Source organism: Sorex fumeus, unplaced genomic scaffold (assembly GCF_029834395.1).
Source record: "Sorex fumeus unplaced genomic scaffold, SorFum_2.1 ptg000032l, whole genome shotgun sequence".
In the NCBI taxonomy this organism is placed as follows: Eukaryota; Metazoa; Chordata; class Mammalia; order Eulipotyphla; family Soricidae; genus Sorex; species Sorex fumeus.
Window position 1 is genome coordinate 9,935,673 of NW_026606089.1, and position 19,427 is coordinate 9,955,099.

Below are 19,427 nucleotides of genomic sequence, written 5' to 3' on the forward strand. Positions count from 1 at the left end.
GCACCACTATGTGTGGCTACTAATAAAAAATTTTTAAGGCGGGTTTTAGAGATACCACAGTGGGTAAGGCACCTGCCTTGCCTAATGCCGACACGGGTTTGTCCTCCATACCATTTGGGTTGGTCCCCTAGGCACTGCCAGGATGATTCCTGAGTGCAGAGTCAGGAATATCCAACCCCTTCTGCATCCCCAAGTGTGGCCTCCAAATGAACAGCTTTAAAAAAATCTCTGATCTAGGAATAGATGAGGACTTCCTCAGATTAACTAAGAACATCTACAAAAGCCACAGCTGCAAGTTCTTTATGATAAGAAATTGAAGCCTTCTCCAGAGATCTAGAACCAAAGCAAGGGATGTGATTCAGTAGTAGAGTGTGTGCCATATGTACACACGTGTGTAGCCCTGGATTCAATCCCAGCACGCATGTGCGCACGCGCGCGCGCACACACACACACACACACACACACACAGTGATGGAGTTTAATTCCCAGTGTATGTGTTCCATAATCCTGGTGGTTCTACTGTCTACTGAATATGTTCTATATTCCCAGTGCTTTAAGCTACTTCTGGCCTCTGTGGAGTGAGGTGTGTGCAAACACTGCAGCTTCAGGATACAACCAAGAAGCTCAGGGCTCGTGTTTGAGCATTACAGTAACTTCCAGCAAGTGCTTCCTCCAGAGTGTGTGCAAGGGCCACAGTTAAAGACTGACTCCTCCTGTGTACTTCAGCCAAGCATCAAAGCATCCTCCAACCACTGCAGCAGCATTATCAGAGGGAAGGGAAGGGAATTTTTTTAAAAAAGACTTAAGATGGGGCTGGAGAGATAGGACAGTGGGTAAGGCACTTGCCTTGAATGTAGCCCATCCACGTTCAATCCCAGATACCATATATGGTTCCCCGAGGCTGCCAGGAATGATCCACCGGGTGTGGCCCCCAAAAAAATAAAATGAAAAAAGACAAGCTTACTCATTCCCTTCACTTATTTAATAGTCTACAAGAAAATAAAAAGTCTGAGCCAGAGTGATAGTACAGTGGGTAGGGTATTTACCTTGCATATGCCTGACTAGGTTTGATCCCGGCATCCCATATGGTCCTCCAAGCCCCATCAGGAATAATTCCTAAGTGCACAGCCAGGAGTACCCCTGAGCATTGCCGGGTGGGGTCAAAAACAAAAAAATATAGCCTTCACTGGTGGGGCTGGAGCGATAGCACAGCGGGTAGGGCGTTCGCCTTACAAGCGGCCAACAATGGCCGACCCGAGTTCGATTCCTCCGCCCCTCTCGGAGAGCCCAGCAAGCTACCGAGAGTATTCGATATGCCAGACACAGTAACAACAAAGTCTCCAATGGAGACGTTACTGGGCCCGCTCGAGCAAATCGACGATCAACGGGAGGGCCTTTATCTTATCTTATCTTCACTGGTGGAGGGATAGGTACTGACTGGATCATTGTATAACTGAAACCCAAGCACAAAAATTTGTAAGTCTGCAACTGTACCTCATGGTGTTTCACTAATAAAATTTTTTTTTAAAATAGCCTACATAAATTTCTAGCCAGGCAATTAAGAAAACTGTTGTAGAGGAAGTAAAGCTATCTAGTCACATTGGACAGTATCTGTGAAAACCTTGACACACCACAGTTAGAGCTACTAAATGAGTTCAGCAAGAACACAGGATATGAAATGAAGATAGAAATCAGTTATGGCCCAGGGATGCTGGCTGAGTGGTAGAATACCTTCCTTGCATGTGTGAGACCCTGGGTTCAGTCCCCAGGCACGGTGAATGAATGAGCAAGAAAAATAGGTAAAAGTCATAGATTACAAATGAGCATTTGGTAAGATGCACCGTATGTGGTATTAATTTAGGAAATTGCAACTAAAACAGTTGCTGTGAGATATACTGCATTACATACACCTGATAAAACGGTCAAACTCTAAAATACAACACCAGGGGCTAGAGAAAGGACAGCAGTGGAATGCTTATCCCTTCTATAGCTGGCCTGGTTTGATCTCCAGCATCTCATGTGGTCCTCTAAGCACCACCAGAGTAATTCCTGGGTGCAGAGCCAGGATTAACACCTGACCATTACCTGGTGAGGCCCTGAAACAACACAACAACCCACCAAATGCTGGTGGAGGTTAAAAAATGGTATAGCTACTTTAAAAGGTTGTGTGCACTACTTGTGAAGCTAAATCTACTCATACTATAGTGATCCTGCAGTACTGTTGTGGTTCAGTAACATTTACACAAAGGCAGGCACATAACTAGAAGTTCTTTATAGAAAATTCTTCTCTTGGGACCGGAGTGATAGTACAGTGGGTAGGGCGTTTGCCTTGCACGTGGCCTACCCAGGTTTGATCCCCGGCATCCCATATGGTCCCCCAAGCACTGCCAGGAATAATTCCTGAGTTCATGAGCCAGGAGTAACTCTTGAGCATTGCTGGGTGTGATCCAAAAAAGCAAAAAAAAAAAAATTCTTCTCTAGCTATCCAAACTTGGAAGTGCAAACAATATACCTTTCAATAGGTAAATACGCGGGAGAGGGCCAGAGAGCGTAAGTGGTTCAATCCCCAGCACTGCATGTTTCCCCAGCTTCACCAGGAGTGGTCTCGAGAAACATTCAATGTGGCCCAAAACCGAAATGAAGTAAACTAGTGCATGCATACAATGAAATATTCAGTGCTAAATACAAACTCCCAAGACATGAAAGGAGGGGCCAGAGCGATAGTACAATGGGTAAGGCTCTTGCCTTGCATGGGGTGGACCCAAGTTCGATCCCTGGCATCCCATAAGGCTGTGGCCTCTGAGCACGGCCAGGAATAATTCCTGAGTGCAGAGCCAGGAGTAACCCCTGAGCATCGCTGGTTGTGGCCCCAAAACAGCAACAACAAAAGACATAAAAGGATACAAAGAATCCTTCATTCGTGCTCTGTGAAGCAAGGCAGTCTGATTAATTGGCATCTTTATCACCTAACATGTTACTGCAACATTATTATAACTATGGCATTCTGTCAAAAGGAAAAATGGGGGCCTGAGACATCATTATAGTATAGTAGGTAAGACACTTGCCTTGCAAGCACATGACCTGCACAGCATATGATCATGTGATCCCTGGTCACAGAGCTGGGAGTATACCCTGAGCAAAGGTGTGGCCCAAAGACAGGCATGATAAAAAGGGTTGGTCGAAGAATCCGCCATTGCCAGGGCCAGGGAGAAGTAAGGGATGAATAGATGAAGCAAAGGATTTTTAGGGCAGCGAAACCTGTTCTGTGTAAGACTGATGGTCTCTATATGGTGAATGTGCCCCCATTAGTGGTAGTGGTGGTGGATACGTTCTGTGGTCTACAATGTATGGCATAATGGTGGAAATGGGATTATATAAACCCATAGACTATATAGCACCAGTGAACTTGGGAGTAAATATTGACTTTGGGTGGTAATGATGCATGAATGTTGATTAACATTATGAGAAATGTGCCATTATGGTGTGAAATGCTCATTTTAGGGGATACTGTGTTGGAATGGGGGTGTGGGGCATATGCGAATTCTGTCATTGTCATCTCAATTTTGCTCTGAATTAATGACTCAAAATAAGTCAATTTCATAAAAATACTTTAAAAAATTGGAAAAAGTATTTGCAAACCATCTATCTGGTTATTCCGGTCTGTAGTATATTAAAAGACTCTTTAGCCGGAGCGATAGTATAGTGGGTAGGGCATTTTCCTGGCACATAGAAGATCCAGGTTCGATTCCTGGCATCCCATATGGTCCCCCAAGCACAGCCAGGAATAATTTCTGAGCACAGAGCCAGGAGTAACCCCTAAGCATTGCTAGGTATGACCCAAAAAGAAAAAAGAAAAAGAAAATAAAAAACCCTTGACAACTCAATAACCACCCAGTTTACAAAACAAAGCATATAATTTCTCCAAAGAGAGACAAGTAGCTTAAATGCATGTAAAAAAGGTGTTTGCTACACAGGTTGGTTTCTACCATTAGGATGGCAAGCTACCGAGAGTATTTGATATGCCAGACACAGTAACAACAAAGTCTCCAATGGAGACGTTACTGGGCCCGCTCGAGCAAATCGACGATCAACGGGAGGGCTGTGATTTAAAAAGAAATATTTTTCTTAAGATCACGAAACAAGAAAAGAATAAAAACTCATACGTTGCTCACAGAAAGTAAATGTGTAGCCGCTTTGCACAAACAGTTTTGGGCAGAGAACAACAGTTAGCCACATAATCCTAAGTATTTCTCCCAGGAAACTTGTTAACACAAGACCTTATATACCAAAGTTCATTGCTGTACCCTTTGTAATTGCTGAAAAGTGGACATAATGTGGATGCCCATTGGCTAATGAGCAAACCAAGAAAAGATTATGTCTTCATAGAATGTTCTATTATTAACCATAGAAAGGAATGATAGATGTACAACAAGAATGAGCCATAGAAAGGTGTGCCAGATAAAATAGGCAAATATTGTTCAGTTCTTTTGTATGTGAAATGTTCAGAATAGGCAAAATCACAAAAAGATTAGCGATTGCCAGGAGTAGGGGACAGGCGTGTTTGAGGACAATAGCTAATGACCACGGTGGCGGGCGGGGTGGTGGGGGTGAGTGGGGAGTGGAGGTCAGTATGAAAATATTCTGGAATTAGAGGCATTTGATGAATAACCTAGGAATTGTTTAAACCAGTGAATTGTAAACTTTATTTGTGTGTTTTTGTGGTGTTGGGATCAAACACAGTGAATCATAAACTTTCAAAGGGTGAATGTTGAAGCCGCTGCTGAGTCATTCACCGAGCACGCAAGCCCGCACAGATGCCACTGGTTGGAAACATGGGCTGTTTCCACAACACGGGCCGTGCTTGCCAGCCAAGAGGTGCCCCACGCCTTCCTGGGGCGCAGACTCACCCATCCATTCAGTGTGGTGCTCTGGAGATCAAGGTTCTCAGAGGAAGTTCCAGGCCTGGGACTTGACCCGTACAGTGCTCAGAACAGTTGTGTTAAGACTAGAATGATCCAGGGCTGGATAGCACAGCAGGGAGGCCGTTTGCCTTACATGTGGCCAACCCGGGTTTGATTCCCAGCATCCCATATGGTCTCCTGAGCACTGCCAGGAGTAATTCCTGAGTGCAGAGCCAGGAATAACCCCTGTACATTACCGGTATGACCCAAAAAGAAAAAAAAAGAAGACTAGAATGATCTGACCAGGGTTGGCAGTAGCCTCAGCTGCTCCTCCCGGAAGAATAATCAAATTGTACAAAACATCAGAGGCTGAGAAGGCCTTTCCATGGAAAGTGTCTGAGTGTGCTCATGAGCTCAACATTCTTCGGCAAGTCAAGCCCCTCAAAAAGGCCCCAGAAATTCCAGAGTATGCTGGGTATGGCCCACTACCTCTCCCCTGAGCTACAGAACAGGTTCTGGAAACATGCTGTCCTCACCTGCCAGCGGGCTCGTGGGAGAGGAGAGACCAGTCTTCTCAACTCATGCTGTTCAGAAGCAGCCATTGTCGTAATGCCATTGCTGAATCTGTGAGAATTCATGTATGGAAGATACCTGTTATCTATATATTTCCTTCATACATGTGTTGTTGGCTCAGTTGAAGCAAAAAAAAATGAAATCTTAGCTAAAGTTTTCAGAAAGTGGACCAGAGTGATAGTACAAGAAGTAGGTGTTTTGCTTTGCATGCGTACAACCAGTGTCAACCCCCAGCACTCTAAATCGTTCCCCAAGCCCTCCAGGAGTAAGCCCTGAGCACTGCTGGGTGTGACTAATAGAGCCAACAAAAATAATAAAATGCCCAGAGAGCAGCAAATAGCTCGCTCAAAGAAGCGCATGCCTTGCCTGGTATGCAGAGGCCCCTGGTTTGATTCCTGGCACCACGTGGTCACCTGAACCCTCGATGTGTCCCTCATCCCTGCTGGACGCAAGCCACACCAGGCCTCGTATTGCCAGGAGTTGAGTCTAGCCCTGAGCACTCAGCTTGAGAGACTCACCCCCTTCCTCCATCCCTAAATAAAGGTTTTCAGAAAACCAGAATGAACAGTACGGTAAGGTTTTCCCCATGATCAAAAAAAAAAAAAATAACGTGGGGCTGGAGTGATAGTACTCCAGAGTGCTTGCCTTGCACACAGCTGACTCAGGTTCAATCTCCGGCACCTCCAGATGATCTCTGGCTCACAAGGAGTAAACCCTGAGCATAGCCAGGTGTGGGCCAAAAAACAAAACAAAAAAAGTAGAATGTTCCTACTTTCTTTGATTTAGTAAGTCAGTTGGGGGGTTCTGGGAACACTTAGAAGAAAATGTTCATCATTCCCATGCCCCTAAAATAACCAAACATGCCAAATAGGAACAGTTTATTTCCAGATCCTAGGGGATACAAAAAAACGAATTGCCTAGAGTACATGCTTTGGGTGCATGGGTTCAGGTACCATGTGGTCCCCTGAGCTCTATGGGGTGTGCCCCCAAAAACAAACTAAAAAGATTATTAGAAAAATTATTTCAAGGTCAGCTGGTATTAAGAACTTGTTTAGAATGTGAAAGTTTAACAGAAAGAAGAGAAGATTTTTAAGACATCAGTGTACCGGTACAAGAAGATGAGTTTTTTTTTTTTTTTTTTTTGCTTTTTGGGTCATACCCAGCGATGCTCAGGGGTTACTCCTGGCTCTGCACTCAGGAATTACTCCTGACAGTGCTCAGGGGACCATATGGGATGCTGGGATTCGAACCTGGGTCAGCCGCATGCAAGGCAAATGCCCTACCTGCTGTGCTGTCGCTCCAGCCCCAAGAAGATGAGCTTTCTAAAGTGGAGGAGAGTTCTGAAATTTCTCCAGAGCCAAAAACACAAACGAAGACCTTGAGATGGGCGATATCATAGTTTGCTTCAGTGGAGAGGATTGTAGAAGATAAATATTTCTGTGAAAATTGCCATCATTATACTGAAGCCAAACGAAGTCTTTTGTTTAATAAAATGCCTGAAGTTATAACTATACATTTGAAGTGATTTGTTGCTAGTGGCCTGGAGTTTGATTGATACGGTGATGGACTTTCCAAGATCAGCACTCCTTTGCTGACTCTGCTTAAGTTGTCACTAGAAGAATGGAGTACAAAACCAACCAACGACAGCTATGGATTATTTGCAGTTGTGATGCACAGTGGCATTACAATCAGTAGTGGACATTACACTGCTTCCATTAAAGTCACTGACCGTAACAGTTTAGAACTAGATAAGGGGAATTTTGTGGTTGACCAGATGTGTGAAATAGGTAAGCCAGAACCATTGAATGAGGAGGAAGCAAGGGGTCCGGCAGAAAATTATGACGATGAAGAAGTATCAATTAGAGTTGGTGGAAATACACAGCCAACTAAAGTTTGCAACAACAACAACAAAAAAAAATGTAGAAGCTATTGAACTTCTTGGAGGACAAAAGAGCAAAGCAAATTATGAGCTATACAACAAGGCATCTAATCTAGATAAATTTGCCAGTACAGCATTTGGTGAAAATAGAAATTCTGAGACTAACAATACTAATGGGATGCATGAATCTGATAGAAACAAGGAAGCCATTGACCAGGCAGACTTAACATTAGTGGATTTTAGAACAAAATTTCATATGTAGTGCAAAGCTTAAAGGAGTGTGAGGGGAAGTGGTTGCTCTTTGATGACTCTGAAGAGAAGGACTTCCTAAATTCACTTTCCCCTTCGACATCTCCTATATCTATTCCTTGTTATTTTATAAGAAATTATAGAGTGTATTTTCCTTGTGTATTTATTATACAGATTTGGACAAAGATAAAGTTGATTACATCTATCTTTAGCTTATCTTTTTGAAGCTATTGGATATTATTGGTCTCTAGGTTTTTATATAGTGAAATTTAAATAACCGAAAGCCATGTTAATTTTAGAATTCATTTTTCTTAGAGACTAGTGATGCATTAGCTTCTGGGAACAAGTTGTAAGTTCTTAATTGAAACCCATAAAAAGGGAAGCATTTAAACACTTTGAATCTACACCTATATTTTGTTTGCTTTTTAAAATAAAGTGCTTGTATTTGTATCTCCAAATTTTGGAGTAATTATATGATGTTTTTAGGTCCTGTGGTTTTTCAACTAAGCAGAATCTCATTTCAGTGTCGTTTTATAAAAAGTCATGAAGCAAAATCTTTTAATGGGCTTCTTAGGGGCAACATCTGGACTATGTGTATTTTATGCCTTGAATCACTTTAAAAAGTGTCCCCAAAAACAGACAGTCCCTTTCTGTCTTCCCAAGAATTTTATATGTATTTATGAAGATGATTCTGTAGGAAATCTTTTTTGGGCATGGGGGGAAAAAAAGATTAGAAACAGTGTAGTGATCTTTATAATTGTTACCGAGTTCCCTGAAAATAAATTTCTACTGAGATGAGTAGCATGCTAAGGATTGAAGCTATACTCTTCTACATAATACTAACCAAAAAATAAAAGGTTGTGAATTGGGAGGCTGGAGAGAGAGTACAGAAGGCAGGACGCTTGCCTTGCATGCGGCTGACCTGAGTTTGATCCGTGGCACTCGACATATTCCTGTGAACCCACCACAAGTGATCCTTGAATGCAGAGTCATAAGTAAGCCTAGAGTACCACTAGGTGTGACTCAGAAACAACAACCCAGCGTATATGCTGCCTGAGCCCAAGTGCTGCTTGCGCCCACGTGGCCGAACACACTTGTGGTGCCCGAGCACATGTGTCGCCCGCATCTCCCCTCTTGAGATGTGTACTTTCATGCTTTCGTGTCTGATGCTAGGATATGTGTAGGGGCTCTCTCCGCCCTTGGAGAAGCCCGGTTTCTCTCGAGCACATTACTCTCTCACTCTCCCCGTCCACACCTTAAAAATCCTCCAAATAAAATCTATTTATTAAAAACAACAACAACAACAATTGAATGGACTCAAAAACATTGCCTTGCATGGAAGTACCTGACCCCCATCCTGGTCAGCCCCTCAACTGGACTCCTTGAAGGTTCATTCTAGGTCTGTGGCAGGACACGGATAGGATTGTGTGGGCTCTGCTGTCATAGCAGGTAGTCTTTGACGCTTCCAAAGACTTAGGGTCTGTCAAAGAAATTAAGGAACAGAAGAGTAAAAATAAAAAATAATTGGATGAGACACCCCCCCCCATCCCACCCCACCTCCCACTGGTAACCTTTTAGAGAGTTTGAGCTTCACGGGTAATAGTGACTGTTTGGCTCAGTGGCGTGATGCCTTGTGCATGCAATCCTAGCAACTCTGGTTTGGGACCCTCAGTGCCATAACAGTGTAAGCACCTCAGTTTACAAGTATTCAGAAGTCCAGAGCCATAGCACAGTGGGTGATGCACTTGCCTTGCACATGCCAAAACCAAGTGTGATCACCCCCGTTCTTCATATGGTTCCCTAAGCCTGCCAGGGGTGATCCCTGAATACCTCTGTGTATGGCCCAAATACCAAAAATAAATAGAAACAAAAACTAGTTGGGGACCCAAGAAATAGCTTCGTAAGCTAATACATATGCTTCACATGTAGGAGCCCTTAGTAGCCTCTGAACACCATCAGGTATGGCCCCCCAAAATAAAAAAATGGTCGAGTGTGTAATCCCAACAGCAGCAGCAAAAAAAGGGGAAAGGACATTTTTTAAATTTAATTTTTTATTGAATTACATGAGATACACAAAAAGTTGTTCATGATTGGATTTCAGTCATAGAATGTTTTTTAACACCCATCCCTTCACCAGTGTACATTTCCTACCACCGATGTCCCCATTTGCTCCCACCAACCCCCCCATCCTAGCCTGCCTGCCTCTTTGCTCTATGGCAGACACTGTCTCTCTCTCGCTCTCTCTCATATATATATATATATATATATATATATATGTGTGTGTGTGTGTGTGTGTGTGTGTGTGTAATTTCCTTGTGTTTTGGGTCAGAAGAACATGACAGCTGATACCGTGGAGATGAAATCAAGAAAATCTAGGGGTGGGGTTGATAGTACTGCATATATATATAGAGAGAGAATATATATACATATATATGCATATATATTCCCCCATCCGCTCAGAAAGGATTAAATTTGTTAAATTTGTTTAAAAGTTCAGGAGTTGGAGCAGTAGTACAACAGGTAGGCTTTTTATCTTGCACATGGCCAGCCTGGGCTCAATCACTGGCACCCCGCATGGTCCCCAGAGCACCACCAGGAGTAATTCCTGTGTGCAGAGCCTGGAGTGACCCTGAGCATCTCCAGTGTGACCCCTAAACAAAGCAAAAGTCAAAAGTTTATCATAGTGCTATAAGGAAAAACTCAGGCCTTAGATATACTGCAGTGGGTAGGGTGTTTGTCTTGCATGTGGCCAACCTGGCTTCAATCCCTGACACCCCATATCGTCCCAAACATCAGAAGTAATCCCTAAGCACAGAGCTGGGTGTTCCGCTGGTGTGGCCGGGAAAAATAAAAGTCCTATCTTTTGCTCAGCATGGAACTAGAGGGCTGTGAGTTTTTCATTGTAGGGGACTGGGGGGAGTCACAACTGGCAGTAGTCAGGGGTTTCTCCTAGATCGACACTCAAGAATTACTCCTGGTGTGTTTGGGGACCATATGGGATGTGGAGGATCAAACCTGCGTCACCCGTGTGCAAGACAAGTACTCCAGCCTTTGTACTATCACTCCAGTCCCCTGGAGAGTCATGGTCAATGAAACAAGTCACAGGGAGGACAAATGCCCAGTGGTCACACTCATATGTTCTAAAAAAAAAACAATGGGAGTAGCAAATACTTGAAAAGAGACCTCTAGATACTGACAGCAGAATAGTGGTTAAGCAGGAGGGGGAGAGGAATTGGCAGACCAGAAGGGACAACAGATAGTGGTAGAGGCTCTTTAACATTTTGGTGGTCGGGGAAGAGCAGTGATTTTTTTACACCAAAAGCATAAACAGCAACACCATTATAAACCATGTCACCACTATAATATCCCAAACATCTAAATCTGATTATGCCCCTAGATTTTAGTTGCCAATTTGTAGGAAATACCTAGTAATTTCCATGTTTGGGTCAGAAGAACATGACAGCGGATATCGTGGAGATGAAATCAAGAATATCTAAGGGTGGGGTTGATAGTAGTGCAGGTAGGATATTTGTCTTCCATGTGGCCAACACGTGTTCCATCCCCGGCACCCCAGAAGGTCTCCTAAGCATCACCAGGAATAACTCTTGTGTGCAGAGCCAGAGTAATCCCTGAGCACCACCAGATGTGGCCCTCAAACAAAAAAGATCAAATTTTAGAACACTTGATTTTCATGTGAGAGCCCTAGGTTTTATCCTGAGTATCATTTATGGAGTAATCTCCCAAGCACCACTGATTGTGGCTCAGAAATTTAAAAGGATGCGGGGAGAAGGAACAGCAGGTGTGCCCAACTGGTAGTTCACCTTGCACACAATATGGTTGTTTGATACCCAGCACCCAATATGGTCTTGCCAGGGGCAGTCCCTGAGCACAACCAGGAGTAAGCCCTGAGAACCACTGGGTGTGGCCAAAATTTTTAAAAGACTAAGTAAAATAAGCACACTGGAAGTGGTTTAGTACATGCCTTTAAGCACCCATCCTAGGTTTTGTTGTTTTGTCACACCCAGCCATGTTCAGGGCTGACTTCTGACTCTGTGCTCCTGGATCACTCCTGGTAGGCTTGGGGGACCATATGAGGTGCTGGGAATCAAACCTGGGTCAGTTGCATGCAATGCAAGTGCCCTACCCACTGTACTAGTGCTCTGCCCCCAACCAGATTTGATCTCCAGCACCCTGGAGGCTCCAAGCACCTCCTCCTTGGGCCCTAGCGTTAAACTCATCCAGCCTGAGTATTGCCAAGAATGATCCTCATAACTGCTACTTGGGAGCTTGAGGATTATGGCTCAGTCATACTGAAGTTTGCGTGTGGAGGCAGGGATCCCCTGCCCTAACCACATTGCCAAGTGAGATTCGTAGCACCACCAGATCACAGCAACCAAAATCTAGACAGGGGGAACCACAGGCCAAATGACCCGACTGCTTCAGCAAATAAAATTTTCCCACCACCACTAAGCCTGCCCCACAGGCAGATGCTAGATAATTTATTTTGTGTTGCTTGTTATGAATAGTATAAGGTATCTGTAAGGGTCTGTCTCATGGTGATTCAACAAAAGAGTGAAAAGTAATAGCATGAGATAATGTGTGGCCACTTTTGTGGCCTCATGCTCCAAGGATTCTAAAAATTTAAATTATTGAAGTCTAGAGCCATTCCCACAGCTTCTCGGTTCCGAGACTCATTTGTGAATCCTCAAGTTAGAAGTTTTAAGGGCCACTGTATTGTGTTATTTGGGAGAGGGTGGAAAATATTGATAATTTTCAGTTTCTAAAGTTCAATATGGTCAGTATAATTCCTCTCAACCTCTGAAGTATATATATTCTCTAAGCCAATAGAGAAGTATCAGTGAGAAGGGGAAAGAGGCCTATTAATGACAAGGACAATAAAATAATAAAAATATGTAAATTCAGGGGCAGTAATGATAGTACAGTGGGTAGGACTCTTGCGTGCAGTTGACTTGGGCTCAATTCCCAGCATATCATGGTCCCATGAGCACTACCAGGAATAATTCCTTAGTGCAGCACTAGGAGTAACCCCTCAGCATTGCCAGGTGCAGCCAAAAACAAACAATAAACATACATGATTTTATCATTACCTCTGCTAACTATAAATGAATCGCATTTTGTAAAGGTAAAACTTGGCAGCTATAGAAGAAAACCTAGTACATACTGTTTATAAGATCTAGTTGAGAGCTGGGGCCACAGTTTGGTAGGGAAGGCACTTGTCTTGCACACTGCCAACGCAGGTTCGATTCCCGGTACCATATATGGTCCTCTCAGCCCTGTGTATCACCAGATGTGGTCAGGGAAAAAAAAAAAACACACGTATTACTGAGCTAGAGAGATGGTCCAGAGCTTAAAGGCACTGGCCTTACATGCTGTCAATCATTCATCAGTCACTAGCACTACTTGGTCCCCCACATGTGTCGGCTGTTGTCCCCAAGCACCACCATGTTTTGGGGACCTGTTGGCTGAGAATCATTGAGAGGGAGAGGGACCTCTGTGTCTCTGAACATCAACTCAGGAGACACCCTGCCCACCCTCGCCCCCACCCCCCAATTAAAAGTAATACTCATTACTAGGAATTGAAAGGAAAAGATGGAAAAATGAAAAAGCAAATATTATCTCAAGAAAACATAAATTTACTTTTTCTCTTTTCAGACTGAAGAAAAAGGAGTTTAGTTTAGAAGAAATATATACCAACAAAAATTATAAATCTCCTCCTGCGAACAGGTATGTATCTGTGCGTGGGAAATGATGGTGTTCCCAGCACTTGCTCTGGGTCAGTGATGGGGTGAGAAAGAAATGTGTTGTAGTAGGCAGACATGAAGTGGAGTTTTTTCATTATATTTTACACTGCTGTTGGCTGTCTTCTTTGGAACTAGTGATCAGTGATTTTTTTGGATTCGATTCTAAAACCAGAAACAGTTTCACTTCACTCCCTTTGGATGTCAGTTTATTTGACATCATTAGACATTCATTAAATAAAAGCTGTGTCTCAGCCATAGCAGGAGACTTAAAGATTTTATTCTCTTAGATATACATGTGGTTTAAGATGTTTGTAGCATTGCTGAGTAATAGGAAAGCGTTGGTAAAGCATCTATTAATAAGATTATATTGTGATTCATGCTTCTTATGAACAGTGTGTGTAGCCATGAAAAACAATTAGGCTTGCTCTTCAAGCCAGTGCTCTCCCTTGAACATGTATCTCATTGTTTCTTTACTTACTTACTTCCACTCTGGAAAAGCCCATGTTCTTTCTCAAACATGTGCTTCTCTTTCTCTCCCTTCACTTCTTTTTTTTCTTTTTGGGTAACATCCGGCGATGCACATGGGTTACTCCTGGCTCATGCACCCCTTCACATCTTTTTTAAAAAAGACAAAAGAAAAGAAAAATAAATTGGGTCGTCAGCAGTTCTTCATTACAGGCAATACAAAATATATTCTTTTGGTTGTATTTTGGGACAGGGATTGGGGTTTGGGATGGAAACATCCCAAATTTGGTGGTGGGAAGATGTAGTGGTGGTGGGATTGGTCTTTGAATATTAAATGTAATCAAATATTGTGAACTGTAGCACTGTAGCATTGTTCTCCCGTTGTTCATCGATTTGCTCAAACGGGCGCCAGTAACGTCTCACAGCAAATTGTGAGACTTGTCATTACTTTTTTTTGGCATATCAAATACGTCACTAATAAAATTTTAAAAATTTTAAAAAAAAAACGAATTTGGGCCAGAGAGATAGTGTAGGATAACACTGTTTTGTCCTTCCTCAGGTAGCTTAGTTCTATCAGGTCACATCCATCTAAGGACACTGAACTTGTATTGTAAGCAATGTTCTTTCTGTATGCACACAGGAAGACAATTAATATTATGCTTTGTAACTTGGGAGTTGATTGACTCCGAATAATATTTACTCCTGGGCTTCTGATTTCTTGACTCAGTTGCCCTTAGTTCCTAGCACCCCAAAAGCAGGGTCCCGACGAGGGACTGAATGGACCCAGCGCAAGCTGTGAGCTACCCTGGCATCAAAATGGGCCAGACCAAAGCGTCACGATACTCAACTGTAAGTTGAGGGCATGATCATGGACAAACGCTGTCATGATCCAAAAGTAAGTAACGACGAGACTAGGACCCTGCTGGAGCTAGGAAGATTAACCTGGCCTGAGGACTGCAGAATGTATAGTGAGATGTTCTCAGGAAGAACTAAACTAAGTTTATATCTCTTACTGTGCTCATACAGAATGACATTGCTAGAAATATTAGAAGTAGATTTATTACAACTATTTAAGTAGATTACTAACTGAGGGAAGAACACACCCTTATTGGGATCCCATCCTTGAGCAGATCTCCTAATAATCTGGAGTAATCTCTTTAGATGAGATTTTATCCTTGAGTTAATCTCCTGAAGAAGTGGTCTTACCTCTCTTTGTTGATTTGTCAATATTCAACCCACCCTTATGTCACTGCCTTACATGATTGCTATAAAAACTAAGACTGTAAGCTCGGGGAAGGGAGAGTCAGAGCGAGAGGGGCTCAAGCTTGAGAGAAAGAACAGCCATCCTGATCCAGGCCACACACAGGGCTCAAGAGCACCGAACGCAGGCGGTGAGAAAGAGCCATCCAGTGAGCCCGTGAACACACAAACTTCGGCATGATAAGATTTTACAAGATAGTACAGTGATTAGGGTGTTTGTGTTGCATGCAGTTGATCTGGGTCTGCTCCCCATCACCTAGTGTGGTCCCCTGAGCAGTGCTGGAAGTGATTCCTGAGCACAGAGTGAGAACTGTCACTAGATATGGCCCAACCATCCTCTCCCTACAAAACAATTTTATGCCTCAGAGCCAGAGAGATGACTCAGTGGACCAGCTCTGTGTTTTTAATGTGGGAGACTAGATTTCATCTATAGCATCATATGGGCCCCCAGGTACAGAGCTAAGAGTAGGCCCCAAGTCCCATTAGGTGTGGTCAAAAAAAGTTTCAGAGTCAAAGAGAAATAGTATGTAACAAGGCACATGTAACTTGCTACACTTGAGCAAGTAAAAACCAAAGTAGCCAACATAAGGATAAAAAAAACACCCAAATAGTAGTAAATCTATATATATATCATTGGTCAGCAAAGTACAGCCAAACCCAGCCAATATAGCCACCTTGCTATTTTATTTCTTTTAGCCAGGCAAGAGTGGTTTCTATTCTTTATTCTTTAAAGAAGAGATATGTTTCTTACCTATTTTTAAAAGCTTATTGTATGGTCTTTTTTTTGTTTTGTTTTGTTTTTTGGGTCATACCCGGCAATGCTCAGGGGTTACTCCTGGCTCATGCACTCAGGAATTACTACCGGCAGTGCTCAGGGAACCATATGGGATGCTGGGAATCAAACCCGGGTCAGCCGTGTGCAAGGCAAATGCCCTACCCGCTGTGCTGTTGCTCCAACCCGTGTGGTCCTTAGTCAAAATAAATGGACCCTTGAATGTGTGCTGCTGGTCTTTCATGCTCCAAAGGAAAGACTCCAGGGAACATACACAAAATGGAGTTGCTGGTGTTGGTATTTGTTTTGTTTTGTTTGGGGGCCACACCCAGCAGTGCTCAGTGTTTATTTCTAACTCAGTCCTTAGTGATCACTCCTGGCAGACTTGGGGGACCATATTGGGTGCCAGGAATTGAACCCAGGTTGACCACATGCAAGGCTGACACTCTCCCTGCTGTACTTCTCGCCGGCCCCTCAGCTGCATTCTAGCCCCATGGTTTTTTTGTTTGTTTGGTGGAAATTGTTTTGTTATTGTTGTTGGCTTTTTTGGTTTTATTATTTGTGGGGGTTATTTTTGGTTTGTTTCTGTTTCTCTGGTTTCGGGTCCCAGAGTGGCTTAGAGGCCACTCTGGTTCAGGGGACACCCCCAACAATTCCTGAGGATAGCTCTAAGTTCCAGCGATCAAACCTGCATGCAGAGCCTGCCCTCTAGCTTATGAACTATTTCTCCAGCCCCCATGTGCTTTCTTGCTTATTGTTGTTGTTTAAGGGGGGCATTTGGGCTATACCTGACTATGCTCAGGATTTTCTGTTGGCTCTTTGCTCAGGGATCACTCCTGGCCATGCTTAGGGGTCCGGCCTTAGTGCAAGGCAAGAGCTCTACCCACCCTCTGTCCTATCTCTCCAAGTCCCACAGATGGTTTCACTGTGCCAAAGGTGGAGGGGGGGATTACTGGTCTGAGGAAACAGTTGAGTAAGGAACTTCCGGTCCTCATTGGCCCAGAAGGTGAGAGGGTTGATTCTGTTTTGTGCTCCACCGTAGGTGTTTAGAGACCATCTTCGAGGAGCCTAAGGAACGGAATGGGACGCTGATTTCAGTCAGCCAGCAGAAGAGGAAGCGAGTTCTAGAATTTCAAGATTTCACAGTCCCAAGGAAGAGGCGGGCCCGCAGCAAGGTGAAGGTGGCAGGCAGCTTCACCAGGGCCCAGAAGGCAGCGCTGCAGAGTCGGGAACTGGATGCCCTTTTGATACAGAAACTCATGGAGCTAGAGGCCTTCTTTGCCAAGGAAGAAGAACAGGAGCAATCGTCTGGTTGTTGAGACGCCGTTGCAGGTCGCAGGGCTGGGGGAGCGACTCAATTCAGATTTTTCCAGGCCCCTCGGCGGAAGTTCCCTCAGTGTCCCCCATCATCCCGACCACTCGAAGTGAAGTCCATGGATTTTTTTTACCTATTTCCAGGTGCAACCTTTTTAGGATCTGGTGAAGGAGGGTCCTCTACTTCTCCTGCTGAGTATAGAACCTCAGGAATGTGCCCTCTCTCTGAGGAACCCCCATGCCACCTGGCTGCTCCCTCCCGCTCTCTGCCATCCAGGGGAGGATGCCGCCGCATACGACACTAGGATTCCGAGGACCACTCCCCTCCCCGTCCCCACCCCCGCCCCGTCCCAGCATTTGCACGTCTGTCTGGAAGTTGCGCGTTGTTTACAGTGGTGCTAGAATGAGATCATCATTTGGAGATGTGGCCTAAGGAAGGGCGACCCTGGAGTCCTGTCCTGTGTGGTCTCACCGGCTCATTTCAGTAGTTGAGGAAATATGGGCTGTAATTTTTTTTTGTTTTGTTTTTGTTTTTTTATTCTTTTTGTCTGTCTGCCCAGAACTCTATGTGTGTCTGTATGTCTGCACACATGTGTGCAGCTTCTCCCAGATCATTTTCTCCCCTTCTGTGACTGTGGGTCATTAGTGCCAGAGGAGGCCGTCCAGGCCCCATTCAAAGTTGCACTTTTTAATGTTGTGGTGTTGATAATTTCCATCTGTTCTACTTTTTTTTTTCCTTTAAAATTTTTTTTCTTTTTTTTACTGTTGCTGCATGTTTTGAGCCTCTCAATGTGATTTTTTTTAAACAACGTTTTTAAATACATCAAGGAGAAATATTTATCTTAAGAATACATGGTTCACTCGGTAAACTGGTGCATGGTATGGGACAGGGGAGAGACATTTTCTTGGTCACGTGAATCAAGCCGTCTCCTTCTCCATCTAAAACTTCCAGTGTAGCTCATTAGCGGGAACAGTTTTTTTTCATCCAGGCTCTCCTACCTTGCCCGCTAGGTAAGATGTATTTGTTGTAATGACTGAAGTCAGAGCAGAGTGCTTTCCCGAACATTTTGAAAAAATGACGGTTGAGCCTGATCTTATGGGTGGGGTCTTACCTGAAGTGTTTTGTAACATCGTCGGGTGCCACAATTGGGTGTTTGATAAAAGCTGACCCCGGGTGCTTGCCACTGCCAGAGTAGCCTGCTCTGAGAGTCAGAAGAGACAGGTCATGCTGCACACCCAGAGATGCATTCTTCGAATGGATCCTGAAATTCTATGGCCAAGCGCTCTCTGGGCTCCTGTGTCAAACCTACTGGAAATTTCCTTGAATGCCAGAGTTGCTGAGTTGCTTAGAGGAGCCAACTGGCCCAGAGGTTTTATTCCTTTTCCACTTAACCCCTGTGTGCCTGCCCTCTCCTGAGCCTCCTCCTTTCTTTCCCTGTGTTACATCTTCTCTCTGTGTGTCTCTGTATCTCTGTGTCTCTGTATCTCTCTCTCTCTCTCTCTCTCCCCCTCCCTCCCTCCCTCCCTCCCTTTCTCTATCTCTCTCTCATATCAAGAGTTCAGAGAGTTGACATTCCTTGACTGTGAGTGGGATGCTAAACCCAGCCCGAGACACTCTCACGGCCCTCCTCAGAGCCAGTGTTGGGACACCGCCACCAGTGGGAACTCCCAAAACTTCAGAGACATTTTCAAGTCGAGTCTGTTAGTGAAGAGTGAGTGGTGCCATCCTGGACTGTGTCTTCCCCCGTCTCCTGTGCTCCGTGGGGGTGGGGTGGGGGTGGGGTCCTCTTTGTGCCTTTCCTTTGCAGGTTGACCATCTGTGCCACCCTGGGGCAGAAAAATTTATTACGAGCAAGAAAAAAAGAAAAGCCAAGTGTTGTCTCCCTTCTAGGGCCACTGCCTCAGACATAGCATGTAGTTAGTGAAACACCCCTGATCATCCACAGAGGCGTCTCCAGCCATGGCCATGTAGATTTAGGAGAGAGCCTGGAGGCCGCACTGTCTCTGAACAGTGCGAACCAGATTCTGCCATTCTCGGTCCGCGTGCCCACACTGTTTAGACACGACCTGTATCTCACCTCAGTACCTCTTCCAAGGACAGGGCCCTTGGACATTGATGGCTTCTCTCTGTCTTTCAGCTTCAGGGAGGAGGGATGAGTAATATGCTATGCCACCATCCAAGTGTTTCTAGAGAGCAAGTTCCCAGTGGATGTGATCCACAGAGCCCTGTTAGCCAGCTCCATCACTGGGGT

General features: G+C 44.3%; 1 protein-coding gene across 4 annotated transcripts in view; it reads left to right on the forward strand.

The window, feature by feature from the left end:
• Positions 1-17,727, forward strand: part of PRR14L (proline rich 14 like) — a 79,627-nt gene extending 61,900 nt beyond the window's left edge. For 2 of the 4 annotated variants that reach the window (XM_056116468.1, XM_056116467.1), the window contains exons 8-9: positions 13,276-13,347; positions 16,904-17,727. In XM_056116468.1, coding sequence (XP_055972443.1) covers positions 13,276-13,347; positions 16,904-17,180 — 349 coding nt within the window. In that variant the 3' untranslated portion in view covers positions 17,181-17,727. The remainder of the gene's footprint in view (positions 1-13,275; positions 13,348-16,903) is intronic. The other 2 variants (XM_056116470.1, XM_056116469.1) reach the window with 2 other exon arrangements.
• The last annotated feature ends 1,700 nt before the right edge of the window (positions 17,728-19,427 follow it).